This window comes from Pleurodeles waltl, chromosome 8 (assembly GCF_031143425.1).
Source record: "Pleurodeles waltl isolate 20211129_DDA chromosome 8, aPleWal1.hap1.20221129, whole genome shotgun sequence".
Taxonomy (NCBI): domain Eukaryota; kingdom Metazoa; phylum Chordata; class Amphibia; order Caudata; family Salamandridae; genus Pleurodeles; species Pleurodeles waltl.
The window spans coordinates 1,423,392,274-1,423,407,993 of NC_090447.1; the positions used below are offsets into that span (position 1 = coordinate 1,423,392,274).

The 15,720-nt window shown below is 44.7% G+C and overlaps 1 protein-coding gene across 2 annotated transcripts in view; it reads left to right on the forward strand.

Moving 5' to 3' along the window:
* Positions 1 to 15,720, forward strand: part of DYRK1A (dual specificity tyrosine phosphorylation regulated kinase 1A) — a 633,571-nt gene that overhangs the window by 475,999 nt on the left and 141,852 nt on the right. For both annotated transcript variants that reach the window (XM_069202549.1, XM_069202550.1), the window contains exon 10: positions 13,228 to 13,368. In XM_069202549.1, coding sequence (XP_069058650.1) covers positions 13,228 to 13,368 — 141 coding nt within the window. The remainder of the gene's footprint in view (positions 1 to 13,227; positions 13,369 to 15,720) is intronic.

A 15,720-nucleotide genomic window follows, 5' to 3' on the forward strand; every position in this document is an offset into this window, starting at 1 on the left:
GTTCAAAATGCTGACCCTGTCACAGGTTCTTTTGGCGTTGAACGAAGGAGATTGGATGGTGTCTGTCGATTTGCAGGATGCGTACTTCCATATTACGATCCTCAAGTCGCACAAGCAGTATCTCCGGTTTGTGGTGGGGTCGTAGCACTATCAGTTTGCGGTCCTTCCGTTTGGTCTTACTTCGGCACCTCGAGCCTTTACGAAGGTGATGGCGGTGGTAGCAGCGGAGCTCAGAAGAAAGGGAATAGCAGTATTTCCTTATCTGGACGATTGGTTGATCAAAGCCAAGTCTCCCGAGCTCTTGCGTGGTCACCTGCAGTCGACAACTCAGTTGTTGTTCGACCTGGGATTCTCAGTGAATGTGCCCAAATCTCACGTGGAGCCCTCTCAACGCCTCCTGTTCCTAGGGGCAGTACTGGACACAACATTGAATCAGGGCTTTCCTCCGCTGCAGCGGATTCAGTTGAATCCAATGTTTCAAGATGGAGCGGTCGTCCCAGTCCTCAAGGTCATTCGTCTGCTCGGTTTGTTTGCTTCTTGCATGCTGCTGGTCATGCATGCACGCTGGTACATGAGGGCTCTTCAGTGGTGCGTCCGCAGGCAGTGGTTTCACAACAAAGGAGATCTCGAGGATTCGATAAGGATCTCCACAGACGCTGCAGCGGATCTTCGATGGTGGGCTGCTGTCGGCAACCTGTCGCAAGGAAGGCCGTTCTCGCTGCCTCTGCCAGTGGCCACAGTTGTGACGGATGCTTCCACTCTAGGGTGGGGAGCTCATCTGGGGGACCTGGAGATCAAAGGTTGTTGGTCTCCAGTGGAACAGAGGTTTCACATCAATCTGTTGGAATTGCGGGCGATACATCTGGCTCTCAAGGCCTTCCTCCCTTCCCGGTCAGTCGGTTCAGGTCCTGACGGACAACACTACCGCGATGTGGTATATAAACAAGCAGGGAGGAGTGGGGTTGTATCTTCTCTGCAGAGAAGCTCTTCGACTCTGGTCCTGGCTTCAGGACCACAAGATTTGCTTGGTAGCAAATCATTTGGCCGGAGTTCTGAACGTGCGTGCGGACAGTCTCAGTCGGCGCATCTCGACCGATCACGAGTGGCGTCTTCATCTGGATCTGGTTCTTTACATCTTCCGGATGTGGGGGATCCACAGATAGATCTGTTTGCCACTCAGGAGAACACGCACTGCCCGTCGTTTTGCAGCCTCCAGTATCCGGTGCAAGGAGCTTTGGGGGACGCGTTTCAGACGTCTTGGAAGGATCAGTTACTTTACGCATTTCCCCCCCTTACCCTTGATTCCTCTGGTTCTGAGGAAGATCTGCCAAGACCGGGCCCAAGTCATCTTAATAGCCCCGGATTGGCCAAGAAGGGTGTGGTATTCAGACCTTCTCCAACTCTCTCTGTGCACTCCGCTCCGTCTCCCTTACAGGGCAGACCTCCTCTCGCAGTTGCAGGGGCAGATTCTTCACCCCCACCTCCAGAGCCTGCACCTTCATGCCTGGAGATTGAACGGGGCAATCTGAGTTCCTTTTCTCTCCCGCCGGAGGTGTTGGATATTATATTATCGGCCAGGCGACACTCAACCAAATGGAACTATGCAAGCAGGTGGGCCAGATTTGTCAGTTGGTGTGGAGAGAACCAAATTGATCCCTTGAAGGCCCATTTGTCTGATGTATTGTTATTTGCCTTAACCTTGGCACAGAAGGGTTGTGCAGTTGCCATAGTTAAGGACTATTTATCAGCGCTGTCGGCTTTTCTGTGCCTTCCAGACCAACCCTCTCTGTTTAAGTCACCTTTGGCATTGAGGTTCATTTAGGGTCTCACTAATAAGTTTCTGCCCACTCCGTTTGTTATGCCACAGTGGGATCTTAATTTAGTATTGACCTTTCTTATGGGATCGCCATTTGAGCCGATGCACTCTTGTTCCTTACGATTCTTAGTTTTAAAGACTGTTTCTAGTGGCCATAACATCGGCTAGAAGAGTGAGTGAGGTCCAGGCTCTTCGTGTAGAGTCCCCATATGTTTCCTTTTTTAGAGACAAAGTGGTGTTAAGGACCAAGGCGGCTTTCCTCCCGAAGGTTGTTACACCCTTTCATTTTTGGCAGTCCATTACTCTCTTCCTTTTACCCTCCGCCTCATCCATCCAAGGAGGAAGAGAGGCTTCACCGGTTGGATCCACGAAGAGCATTGAGCTTCTTTGTCGACAGGACGAGGGAGTTCAGACAAGACGATCAGCTCTTCGTTGGATACGTGGGGAAGAGGAGAGGCAGAGCAGTCCACAAGAGAACGCTGTCCAGGTGGGTCATTCTCTGTATCAAACTTTGTTATTCCTTAGCAAAGAAAGAACCCCCTGTAGGGCTCTGAGATCATTCCACCAGGGCTAAGGCTGCTTCATCGGCCTTAGCTAGGGGTGATCCTGTGGTTGACATCTGCAAAGCGGCAACTTGGGCGTCCCTCCATACTTTTGTCAAACATTATTGTTTGGACTCTGAGGTCAGGAGGGATGGCCATTTTGCCCGCTCAATGCTGCAGGATTTCTTGGTTTGACCATTCAGGAACCCACCTCCGGAGGGGGTACTGCTTTGGTACTCTATTCTTTAGGTGAGGAATCCACAGGCAGGTGTATCCATCAGAAGAGCAAATTACTTACCTTCGGTAACGACCTTTCTGGTGGATACATTAGCTACCTGTGGATTCTTCACGGTCCCACCTGCCTCCCCATTGCCTGATTGGTCTTACCACGAATTCCTTGGGTGAGCAACGGTTTATTGTATATTTGTATATAATAATGAGATGTGTATATATATATATTTCTTTACATATATGGTATTTTTCAAAGGAAACATGTTTGGATGTGTATATGTATATATATTTGTTTCCATACGAGTGTGTTGTTTCCATTAGTATCATTTTATATTATTGCAATAAATGTTGGTATATAATTTTACTTGATGTAATTATATTTCTCTGTAAAGTCAATGTTCACCTGTTCGCCTCAAAGGCACGTAAAAAATTGTGATAACTGACGTCTGCACGTCGGCGAGGGCTTCTTATTGCCTGGATGACGTCACACGGCGTTGCGTGGAGTCGGGCGATTGTGATGTCATCGTCGATGTGCAGAGCTAGAAGAAAAATTTCCGTCGAGGCTGGCGCGTGGGGGAAAATTCTTTGGGTGAGGAATCCACAGGCAGCTAATGTATCCACCAGAAAAGGCATTACCGAAGGTAAGTAACTTGCTCATCCGGTCCTGGCTCATTTTGAAAGCCTGTAGCTTGTGGTAATCCTGATGAAGGCATTTGGCTGAAGCACGTGGAACTATACTAGCCACTGCAAATTGCAAAGCATATTTGAGAACAAAACCATACATCAATTGACACTCAGAATAATGATGTTGTGATTAAGACATATTGTCCTGTATGAGCCAAATTGAAAGATGAAGTCACTAGAAGGATTCATTGAGCAATGAGTGAATATGGATTGCTTAATTAGTACTGTTCTTTGTTAGATCATGAGAGAATGTATACATTGTAAATTGGTTGAGGCTGTGGGTTTGAGTATGTAGGTTTGGTTGGAATTGAATGAATGAAATATTAATGAGTGATCAATGAGTATAAGTTTGTGATGCACAAGTTTCACCAGTTTGTGAGTAGATGCGTGGGCTGCAAGAGTATGAGAGGGGGTATATGATTTTTTTAAATAAAAGATGATATAGGAGTACCTTTGTAAGATTTGATAATGATTTGAAATAAAAGTATGGGGGCAATTTTGTACCACTCAGCCCCGCTTGGTTATATGAGAACAGAGGGGATTAATTTCATTTATAAATGAGGAGGCTATCTTTAAGCATTACCACAGACTCATCCATCAGACGGTGGGTTACACACATGCCTTTGTTTTCTGCCCACTTCAAATGGACCTTGAACAAACCCCAAAACATATTAGATTAGTGTGGTGGTACTGAAATCAGCTGCATTATTTGTTATGCCTTTTCAGACTTATTTGTACCACAGCGTTCTTCTTATCACATGTTTGATAACCAGGCACTCTAAGCAGAAACAGGGAGGGAGGCATTTTTAATTTTCAATAGTTGCGCAGAAAATGTGGCACTGCACAGAGAGCCATCAGATGTGTCTCCTGGCATAAGACCTGCCTGGAGTGAATATTTGCATAGCTCCGGAAAACCCATCGGGTGACACATGAATAAGCTGAGTTTTTCTCTGACAGCACTTCCAAATGTGAACTATCACATTTGTATCACTCAGTTTGCAATAAGCAAAAACTGAAAGTATGAAAGAAAAATGATGTTTCTCTCGTAGGGGATTTCCATGTATAGTCATAAGCACTGAATAGTTCTGCGCGCCTGCGGGGACCCCGGAGCACTGGTGTGAAGTATATTCTTAAGTGCAAATACCAACCCTTTGAAAAAAGGTTTGTCAAAAAACACTTAAGAATAACACTGTGCAGCCTATGTGAACAGCTACACAGGCCGAATTGTTAAAAGAAAAAAGTTATAGTATAAATTCACGTTTAAACATCTATTTATTTTATAAATATATTAACAAATACATTCTCATATTTTATTTACACCTCTCATGAGAATAAAACAATGCAGGGCAGTGAAGCCCATAGGCTGCCATTATACAGAATGAAAATAGAGCTGTGCCTTTAAGAAAGTAAAGTCTTCCTGTTTCCCATCATGCACAGCAAAAGGCAGTTGCCTCAGTTATTTTTTTGAAGCATTGAGCTCTACCTCACAAAGTTTTTTGTGACAGAAATTCATTTACAATCTTTTTGAATTTCAATTTCACTCGACGTTTTTAACATTGAGTGATCATTTCATACTAGTTTCTGTTAAATTTTGACTGAATTTTGAGGTTTTTCTAGTTTAGAAATGCCTTCACTTTTTGACAAATGTCCTTCTTGTGGCAGAAAAAAGGCTAAAACAGATCCGCATAGGGTCTGCATAATTTGTCTTCCATCCAGCCACAAACCAGAGTCGTGTGACATCTGTAAAACCTTCTCCAGAAGAACTCTTCGTGATAGGGAGAAAGTCCGACTTCAGGCGAGAGAGGACAGAAGAAAAAGTGGCCATTCCACCACAGAGCGAGGAGAAGGTCAGGCTTCTACCAGGGCTCGATCTGTTTCCTCTATAACTCCTACCAGACCTGCTGAAAAACGGCACAGGTCTCCGACGACGTTGAGGGCGTCGACGTCGAAACAGGGAACGGCGCCAACATGTTCGCCGTCGAGGAGTGGTTCGCCGGCGAGGAAAAGACCTCGTTCGCCGTCGACAACCATTTCGCCGTCGAGACGACGTGGACACACGACGTCGAAAGGATCTGGGTCGCCGTCGACACGGCGAGGACGTTCCACGTCGAGGAGATCCGAGTCAGGCTCGCCGTCGACACGGTGAGGACGATCGAAGTCGAGAGAGAGTACTCGCCGTCGGAGACGTTCGCTGTCACCACAACGACGTCGAGGGTCGTCGTCGAGGGGTTCTCCACGGCGAGAGGAATCGACGTCCAGAGGTCGCCGTCACCGCTCTTCGACGTCGAGGAGTGTGACGACGACGAGACGACAATCAAAGAGGCCTAGAAGGGTTTATACCACATCGGAATCCTCGGCCTCACTTATCCTGCTTCCAGCGTCTCCACAGCTCTCGCCTCGGCAGTCTCCGTTGCCGCAGACACCGGTAACACCTACGGCTCCTCTTCCGGCTCCTCCTTCAGAGCCTGTTCCGAGGACTCCAACGCGATCTGTAAGGCGTTCTGGACATTCTTCTAGACGTTCTTCTTCCTCTCGGCAACATCGTCATGAATCACGATCGAGATCTCAGCATTCACATCATAGACATTCTTCTTCGTCTACACGGGACTACTCTCCAACCCTATCGGACTCACTGTCCCCGAGAGTGTCCCCCATAGATGATGTGAATACATTCCAGGAGGTCTTGGTGCGAGGGGCAACCAAACTGAATATCCCGCTGGCGGTGCCGGCTCCATCGACGTCAGTAAGTTTCGAGACCTTGCATCACAGGACATCTTCAAGACCTTTGCTTCCACTGGTTCCGGGTCTTATTGAACCGGCAATGGAAATTTTTCTTACACCGGCTGCAACAAAGTCTGCTCCTTCCAGACTTATTAAAAAATACCGTCCACCAGAACAAGATCCTCTATTCTTGAGGTCGGACCCAGTACCGGACTCGGTGGTTATAGTGGCAGCAAAGAAATTGCATTCTACGTCACCGTCTTCCTCTTCACCTCCAGATAAAGAGAGCAGAAAGATCGATGCTGCAGGAAGAAAAGTATGCTCTACTGCATCCATCACCATGAAAGCAGCCAGTGCCACTGCTCTATTAGGGAGATCTGATCGAGCCCTCTGGGACTCTGTACTGCAGTTTGCGGAGCATCTTCCTAAGGACAAAAGGGAAGATTTCCTGGAGGTCGTGGGCGAGGGAGCTATGGTTTCTAACCAAGTTATAAGTGCTGCGGCGGATTCTTCGATACTATCCGCACATAACTATGCTCACGGAAAAGCGCTCAGGAGACATGCATTGGTGCGACTTACATCGCTTAAACCTGAAGCACAGCAGAGAATACAAAATTTACCTTTCTCAGGCTCCACTTTGTTCGGCTCTCATGCCGATGACGAGATGGCCAGAATGAAGTCTGAGCTGGATACCCTGAAAGCAGTAGGCATGGAACGACCGAAAGAACAGCGAAAGGTATTCCGCCCATATCAACGAAGACTGTTCACCCACAGGTATCAGACTCCACATTGGATGTCTTCACGTCCCCAGCAACAGCAGCAGCATCATAGGGGTTTCTCCACACAACGAAGGTCGACAAGGGGTCGTTCAACACCTCAAACTCAGGCAACTCGACAGGCTCCCGCATCGAAGCCCTGAATCTTCGCTTCCCCTTCCTCCGTTATCCACTCCGGTAGGGGGAAGTATCTCAAATCATCTGGACGAGTGGCTACGCATCACAACAGACGCCTGGGTATTGAATATTGTGAGACATGGTTACGTTCTCAGATTCACCAGTCCTCCACCATCTGTTCCACCCAAAACAACCAGCTCTTCAGTTAGAAGTCACCATTCTATTACAAAAAAGAGCCATAGAACCCGTCCCGATCAGCCAACAAGGGAAGGGGATTTATTAGAGGTATTTCCTTGTGCCCAAAAAAGACAAGCAAGAGTTTCGTCCCATTTTAGATCTAAGGACAGCAAACAAGTGGATTCGCAAAGAGAAATTCAGGATGCTATCCTTGCACCAAATTTACCCACATCTTCGTCAGGGCGACTGGCTCTGTGCAATAGACCTTTGCGACGCTTACTTTCATATTCCGGTGACCAAGAAACATCGAAAATTCCTAAGGTTCACCATCGGAAAACGTCATTACCAATTTGCGGTTCTACCCTTCGGCCTCAAATCAGCGCCGAGGACTTTTTCCAAATGCATGGCGGTGGTAGCCGCCCACTTGAGGAAACATTGAATATTTGTCTACCCCTATCTAGACGATTGGCTCATAAAGGCCTCCAGTTATCTAGAGGCACAACAACATTTCAAATGGACTCTACAGCTGTTGCAGAAGCTAGGTCTTCAAGTAAATCTCCTGAAATCCACAGCAACACCTGTTCAGAGGTTGCATTACTTAGGGGCCATTATAGATACCAATCTAGGAAAGGTGTTTCCTTCGGAGGAACGACGATTATCGATTCTCCAAAAGTGCAAACAACTGCAAGAGACTCCACAGACCACTGCAAGAGTAATAGCTTCTCTACTGGGCTCGATGGCGTCTTGTATCCATCTCGTTCCCAATGCTCGCCTCCATATGAGACCATTACAGGAAAACCTGGAGGATCAACGGAGTCAACTAATGAACGAATGGGAGAGCAAAGTCCTCCTTTCTCCCCACGCCCTACAGTCCCTCAAGTGGTGGTGTCTACCTGACAATCTCTTGGTGGGGATTCCGTTCCAACATCGGCCTCCAGCTCAAACCATCGTAACAGATGCGTCACTGCTCGGATGGGGAGCGCACATGGAACATCTTCGAGTCCAAGGCAAGTGGTCACAGAAAGAGAGTCTCTATCATATCAACCTGCTGGAGCTTCGCGCAGTCCACCTTGCGCTCAAAGCTTTCCTTCCCTCTCTGAGAGCGGAAACTCTCCTTCTCCAGACTGACAACGTGGCCACTATGTACTACGTAAACAAACAAGGAGGCACCAGGTCCAGGATTTTATCCAGAGAGGCTCAGACAATCTGGCATTGGCTTCTAGCCAGGAACATGTCGCTAGTAGCAACTCACCTGCCGGGCATCCAGAATGTTCAAGCGGATGCTCTCAGCCGCGTAATGGACGAGAACCACAAGTGGGTTCTACACGACAATGTCGTTCATTCCATTTTCGCACTATGGGGTACCCCCTCTATAGATCTATTCGCAACCCCAGAAAACAAAAAATGCCAAAACTTCGCCTCCAGATATTACCATCCAGGGACACTGGGGAATGCCCTGTGGATAAGCTGGTCAGGAGCATTTCTTTACGCCTTTCCGCCGCTTCCCCTGATTCTGGCGGTCCTCCAGAAGTTATCCAATGCTCAGTCCAAAATGATCCTGATTGCTCCGGAATGACCACGCCAATGGTGGTTCCCAGACCTTCTTCACCGGTCACTCAAACCACACATCAGGCTCCCTTATCGTTCGGACCTGCTCACGAAGTTCAGAGGGCAGATGTCCCATCCCAACCTCTCATCGTTGAGTTTGGCAGCATCGCTCCTGAGCTAGTGCAATATGGACACTTGAACTTACCTCAGGATTGTATGGAAATCCTGAAAGAAGCAAAGCGCCCTTCCACACGATCCACTTATGCAAGCAAGTGGAAGAGATTCTGCGTGTGGTGCTTAGGCAACAACATTGACCCGATATCCTGCGGAGAGGAGTCTATTCTGCCATACTTGTTAAGTTTGGCAAAATCGGGCTTACAATTGTCATCAATAAAGGTACATTTGGCGGCTCTAACAGCATACAGAAAGAGCCCCTCACAAACTTCCTTTTTTCGAATCCCAGTTATTAAGGACTTCCTGGAGGGTTTAAAAAAGGTTTTTCCTCCCATTAGAAGACCATCTCCTCCATGGGAACTGAATGTTGTCCTATCGTGTCTGATGCTACCTCCATTCGAGCCAATACATAAGGCATCACTTCAGCATCTCACATGGAAAACTGCTTTTCTAGTGGCAATCACTTCAGCGCGTAGGGTCAGCGAAATCCAGGCCCTTTGCGCTCAAGAACCCTACACGGTTTTTCATTCTGCGAAAGTGGTAATGAGAACTCATCCAAAATTTTTACCTACGGTAGTCTCCGACTTCAATGTGAACCAAACAATTTCATTACCGACTTTCTTTCAAAATCCAACTACTCCTGCTGAGAGAACTCTGCACTCTGGATGTAAAGAGAGTCTTGAAATTTTACTTGGACAGGACAAAAAGCTTACGGAAATCACAACAGCTTTTTATCAACTATGGCCCAGTTAGAACAGGGTTGGGCACGTCTAAACAATCTTTATCCAGGTGGATTGTTTCATGTATAATGTTATGTTATCAGTTAGCAAATAAATCCCTTGGTGGTAGGCCAAAAGCCCACTCTACTAGAGGGAAGGCAGCTACTGCAGCCTTGATGAGAAATGTCCCTTTGGCAGAAATATGCAAGGCTGTCACTTGGAAGTCGGTCCATACCTTTACTAAGCATTACTGCCTTGACACAGACGCTAGGGCAGATGCGCAGGTTGGACAGGCCTTGCTCAAGAATTTATTTGCATGATTCATGTTTTCTCAGTATTCTTCTGTCTACTCCACCGCGGTTATGGGGATGGGCTTGCTAGTCTATTCAGTGCTTATGACTATACATGGAAATCCCCTACGAGAGAAGGAATGGTTTCTTACCTGTAACTCCAGTTCTCTTGTAGGGGTATTTCCATGATAGTCATATGCAACCCTCCCTCCTCCCCGGTGGAGTTGACATAGAACATGAATATTATCGAGGTTGGTACTCCAACAAATGTTTTGTTTCTTCAGGTCAGGTTACAAGCCTCCAAAAAAGAACTGAGGCAACTGCCTTTTGCTGTGCATGATGGGAAACAGGAAGACTTTACTTTCTTAAAGGCACAGCTCTATTTTCATTCTGTATAATGGCAGCCTATGGGCTACACTGCCCTGCATTGTTTTATTCTCATGAGAGGTGTAAATAAAATATGAGAATGTATTTGTTAATATATTTATAAAATAAATAGATGTTTAAACGTGAATTTACACTATAACTGTTTTTTCTTTTAACAATTTGGCCTATGTAGCTGTTCACATAGGCTGCACAGTGTTATTCTTAAGTGTTTTTTGACAAACCTTTTTTCAAAGGGTTGGTATTTGCACTTAAGAATATACTTCACACCAGTGCTCCGGGGTCCCCGCAGGCGCGCGGAACTATTCAGTGCTTATGACTATCATGGAAATACCCCTACGAGAGGTCTGGAGTTACAGGTAAGAAACCATTCCTTCATCGCCATAGATCCACCTTCTGCATCTGTTTCATGCTGTTCAGATAGTCATCAGACAATTTCTTAGTTTACATTCTTCTGTATGTGGTTCACAAGATGCACTGGTCTCCTATTCTAATTTATTCCTATTACTCAATCCTGGATTTGTCCATCTTAGTTTGCCTTTTCTCTCCACCTGTTACTCAATCTGTTCAGCTAGTTACCACCTCACTGCAATTTGCTTAGTCCAACGAGTGCCAAAGTTTTGCATTCCACAGGCTTTGGAACACGAATGCTCCTTGGTTTTCCTTTGCAATGAACTTCCTACTTTACCACCTGCTGAAGCGGAAGATTTCCTGTCTTCAGTTATTTCAGATTCAATTGGCGACTTTAAAAATGACTCCATTCAGCTCTTCTTGACACTTCAATTAACATTTTAAATTTTCCTTTTAATACATGCTCAGGTGTCTTTTAGCTTGTCAATATTGACATTCACATATATATGCCTTAGGATGAATTTTAGTAGCTTTTATATATTAAATTAGGCTTTGGTCCACCTTTGAACCGGCACGGGGAGGGTGTTGTGTAGCCATTTTAGCTATTGTTTTATATACATCATTTTAGCAACCTAGGCCTGCCGCTGTGCACTTTAACCTAGTTGTGTTTTATTTTAGCTTCATTATATTATTTTAACAGTAGCCACATTTGTGGTCTTGTTTTATTTTCTCTATCTAGCTGTTCTCCGCCTAGGTCAGTACTACATTCTTAAACAAAATGTTTCTTTCACTCTTGCTTTTCTCATGCCTGCAGTAAGATAGGTTGCCGGCAGAAGTGGTACGCTTTGTCTCCAATGTTCACAGAAACATACACAGTCTTACGTGGGGATCCTTTCTTGGAATATCAGCTGTTTTATTATAAAAACACTACTTTGACCCATGTAGTTTATGGGGAGATTCCAGCCAGATGACCACGACCGTATGCTGATTGCTTTGCTACAGCTGCTTATGTAGACTACAGGCCTCTTGCTCAGGTATGAGGGATGATGTCTTCCCAGGGGGAACCTGAAAGGCAGAACCAGAGCCTAACATGCTGTGTTCTAACATAGCTTAGGTAGGAACTATCCTGATAAACTCTAGTGACAATAGGGTAGAGTTAGTCTTGTGTTATACTCTCCTTGTCAGAATTGTAATCTTAATGTGCTTCACTGTCCTGGTTATTGCCATACATGCCTTATTATCTAAGATGCAGTTACTTCAATAAAACCTTATTGAACTATACTCTGCCTCTGATTTGTACCTGTGTATGTGAGACTAATTTAACTGAGAGGATCTGAGTGACCGCGATTCCCCTGAGGAGTCATTTACGTCATGTGCCCAGTTGCCCCAATCATCCCTGCTCTTTGGTGGAGATGTGGCACTGCTAGTTAGCCGGAAAAACCCGGATTGGGCTGACAGGCGCCACATGGTGCGGGGTCAGACTGAGTCCCCCGCAGTACAGGTGATTCTGTCGCCCGAATCCTGTAGTCTCATTAGGATAATGAGAACCTACACGACAAGCAAACCAAGACTTTTGGCACCTGATATCTTAAGGATGCCCTACATTTTACCATAAGTGCCTGCTTTGTGTCTAAATGGAACCACTTTTCTCAAGTACTGATTCCTTCAGTGCTTTTGTGTAGGATATCAAAATAACCTTGAGAGGTTGAAAACATTTTAGTTAGACTGCACATCAGCACAAGTCTGACAGCTATTGTGGCTGATACAGAAACGGGTCCACATGCCCCTGTTTACATCCAATCATTCCAGTCTTCATGGAAGGTCTTGAAGTCTTTCCACCCCAAACGTTTTTAGCAAGATCTAAATATAGTGCTTATAAGGTTTGTTGCCCACCTTTTGAACAAATGCATTTGTGCATTCATAGAGCATCAGCAAGGGCTCTTATGGGTTATGCTGACTGTACAAAACCAGTCCACAAACATAGCTGCTTTAGGCACAACCACATCAAGCTAAGGCCATTTCTAAGTTAAAGAAATCCTTGAAGGAACACTGTTCCCACATTCCACTCAAAAGAAGGGTGAGCTCTACTTCATGCTGACAACCGCTTAAGGGAAACTAGAGGTTACTAATTTAGTCTGTGCAAAGCAGGTGAGTCTTAAATGTGTTGCAATTGGAATGAGACTTATTTGTAACCATACATTTGCAGCTTGTGTTGTCGATTCCTAAGCACCTCTCTGACCTACCAGAGTGCACACTCTTAATGCTCAAACTACATTACGTGATCACAAACACTGAAATCCATATTGTGATACTGAAATAAAAATTCAAAATCTGTAAAGATAGGCGCTTTATTACTTTCAGTAAATGTTAACAGGAGTCATTGATGCACATCTGAAACGAGAAGCTATTGATTTTGAAAAGGAAAAAAAAGTGGTGCTATTCGAAACACAGCAGAAGGTTGCAGGAGAAAACACACAGCATGTAAATGTGCTATAGTTTAATGTTGTTTGGAATTGATTGGTAATGGTTGCATATTTTAACCAAGCCTTTTTTTGTAATTTGTCTTAATCTGCTATATTACATTATTTACAGTGTATTTTGTATCTAACAAGTGCTTTGGTTTGTTTCTTTTGACATTAATTCGTCAAATTGGGAGACATTGTAAGTACACTAAAAAATATGTACCTTTTCAAACAGGTGGATCAGATGAACAAAATAGTTGAGGTTTTGGGTGTACCAACTACTCACATTCTTGACCAAGCACCCAAAGCAAGAAAATTCTTTGAGAAGTCACCAGATAGCACTTGGAGCTTAAAGAAGACCAAAGATGGAAAACGGGTATGCTATGTTTTTCATGAAACGTGTATCGCAAACAGATGTTAAAAACAGATTTTGTTTCACTTCGGTGATCAATACCTTTATAAAGAAATATTTTATGTTTGGCTTCAACACATTTTTTTTTTTAATTGAATCACTACCTTTTAGTGTTTTCTTAAGATAAAAACTTCATTGCATCATATCTGGGGACATAGCTCTTGAATGAGCATTTCTTTCCAAGTGGAAATTACTTGTGTTCTTTTTTCACAATCACCAAGATTCTTACAACATACTCCCATCTCAAGAAGATTATCTGGCAAGTGCTATGAAAGATCCTAGTGCAGTGGTCTTCGAACAAATTATTTTCATGCTCAACCCTCCATAAAGCCTCCCCCACCCCCCCCCCCCCAACCACCCCCCGCCACCAAAGACATTGTGGGATACAAGTACACCCCATCACCAATAACAGACATAACTGATATTCAGTTGTTCTCTTCATAGCATCAAAATAAATATATACATAAGAAGCAAGCCAAACATTTCAACAAATATACTGTGAGGTATAGAGGTGCTTTAAAAGAGTAGTATTATAATAAATACCATATATCAAACACGTATATTGTAAGCAGAGGCACTAAAATGTGTGGGGCTTTAGAGAGCAAGTGTTTAACCTTGCCTTTAAATTCATGTTATCTTATCTAGGTGGCAGTTGGCACCTAGATAAGATAACATGACATGTTCAGCCAGTCCTGCCTTTTTAGCAAAAACGCTTTACATGTTTATAACGAAACTACATGTCCCAAAATGAAGCAAACTGTGCACTAAAATACCATGTTTGGCTGAAGGTCTTTCACTGAATATGATCCCACTTAGCAGCTCCTGACATATGTAGCACTTTAAACATTGTAGTTCTCCTTTTTAAAATCACACCTATACATAATTGCCTCCATGTTATTGACACACCAGTCACCCCCCGAAATGTATATAGCGTGAACCATTATGAATACTGAGTTGGTGAGGTGCGGAGCATTAGATGGCCCCCTTTGACATCTACTCCCAGCCAAGGCACAGCATAAAAAAGATATTGTGCAAATTCATTACAGAGTTGCTCTTGACTGTTGTGTTTTCATTCAGTGAAATCTCAGCACTACTTTTAGCATTGTCTGTCTTCTCTTGGACCCTCTATTGGACTGGTTCATTTGTAACATTGGTTGGACAAAGGTTTTTGATAGACGAGAACATGTTACTGTTTTATGGCAACATGCTGTTTTTTCACCTGTAAAATGGAATACATTTTTTAATGTGCAATTTGTCTCCAGAGTGCTAGTGACATATGACTGTAGGCCATACTTGTTTCAAGCAGTGCACTAGCTGCTGGTACCTGATTGTGAGAGATTATAGACACTTATGTGGGTGCCCTATTTGTGTGTGTGTGTGTATACTGTTTTCTTTAAGGTGATTGTAGGAAGCTGGGCTGATGTGTGGTGGGTACCTATGGTACTTACACCTTATACCAGGTCCAGGGATCCCCTCTTAGTAATGTGTAGGCAGTGTCTAGAATCCAGGCTCTCTAGAGGGAGCTGTGGATGAGTAGCCAAGGCTTATCTAGGAGACATGCAAAGCTCATGCAATACCACTGTAGTCAAACAGCACTTAAACACATGAAAGAAAACACTCAGTTGTACAGAAAAAAGGTTCTTTATTTTTGGCACCACAAAATACTAGACAAGTGACCCACCCTTAGGAGTTAAGTATTCCACTAAGTATATACACTAGCAATCAGAATTAGGCATAGAAAAGATTAGAAAACATGGCAAACAGTAATAACCAATAGTGACCCCAGGGGGACCACAAACCATATACTAAAAAATGGAATGCGTATAAGGCACCTCCACCTAGGTAAGTAAGATGTGTGGAGGGGATCAGGGGGTATTAGAAAACCACAAAGTTAAGTAACACTGTGCGCCCAGTGACCAGGAATGCAGGAGTAAAGCACTGGATTTTCCCCAAACCACCCAGAAGGAGGAAAAGAAGGCACCCAGAGAAGGCTGCAAGAAAGCCAGCGGTGGATTCCTGAAGAAAGAAGACCTGTGGATAGAGGGGACCAAGTCCAGAAGGCACAACAGAGTCCAGTGGAGGCAGGAACCCCTACCCACCACAATGAAGATGCAGGAGTTGGTTGATGGTGAAGATCAGGTCAGCACTGCAACCCAGAAGCCGGAGAAGAGTTCCTGATGGATGCAGATGGACTCCCACGCTAGGACAATTGCAATTGGGTGTCGGTGCAGGAATTCCACCAACAAGCCTTGGCAAAGGAAAATTCATGGTTGGAGGAAAAGAGGTGCTGTCGGGGACCAGCAAAGCCCAGGAGAG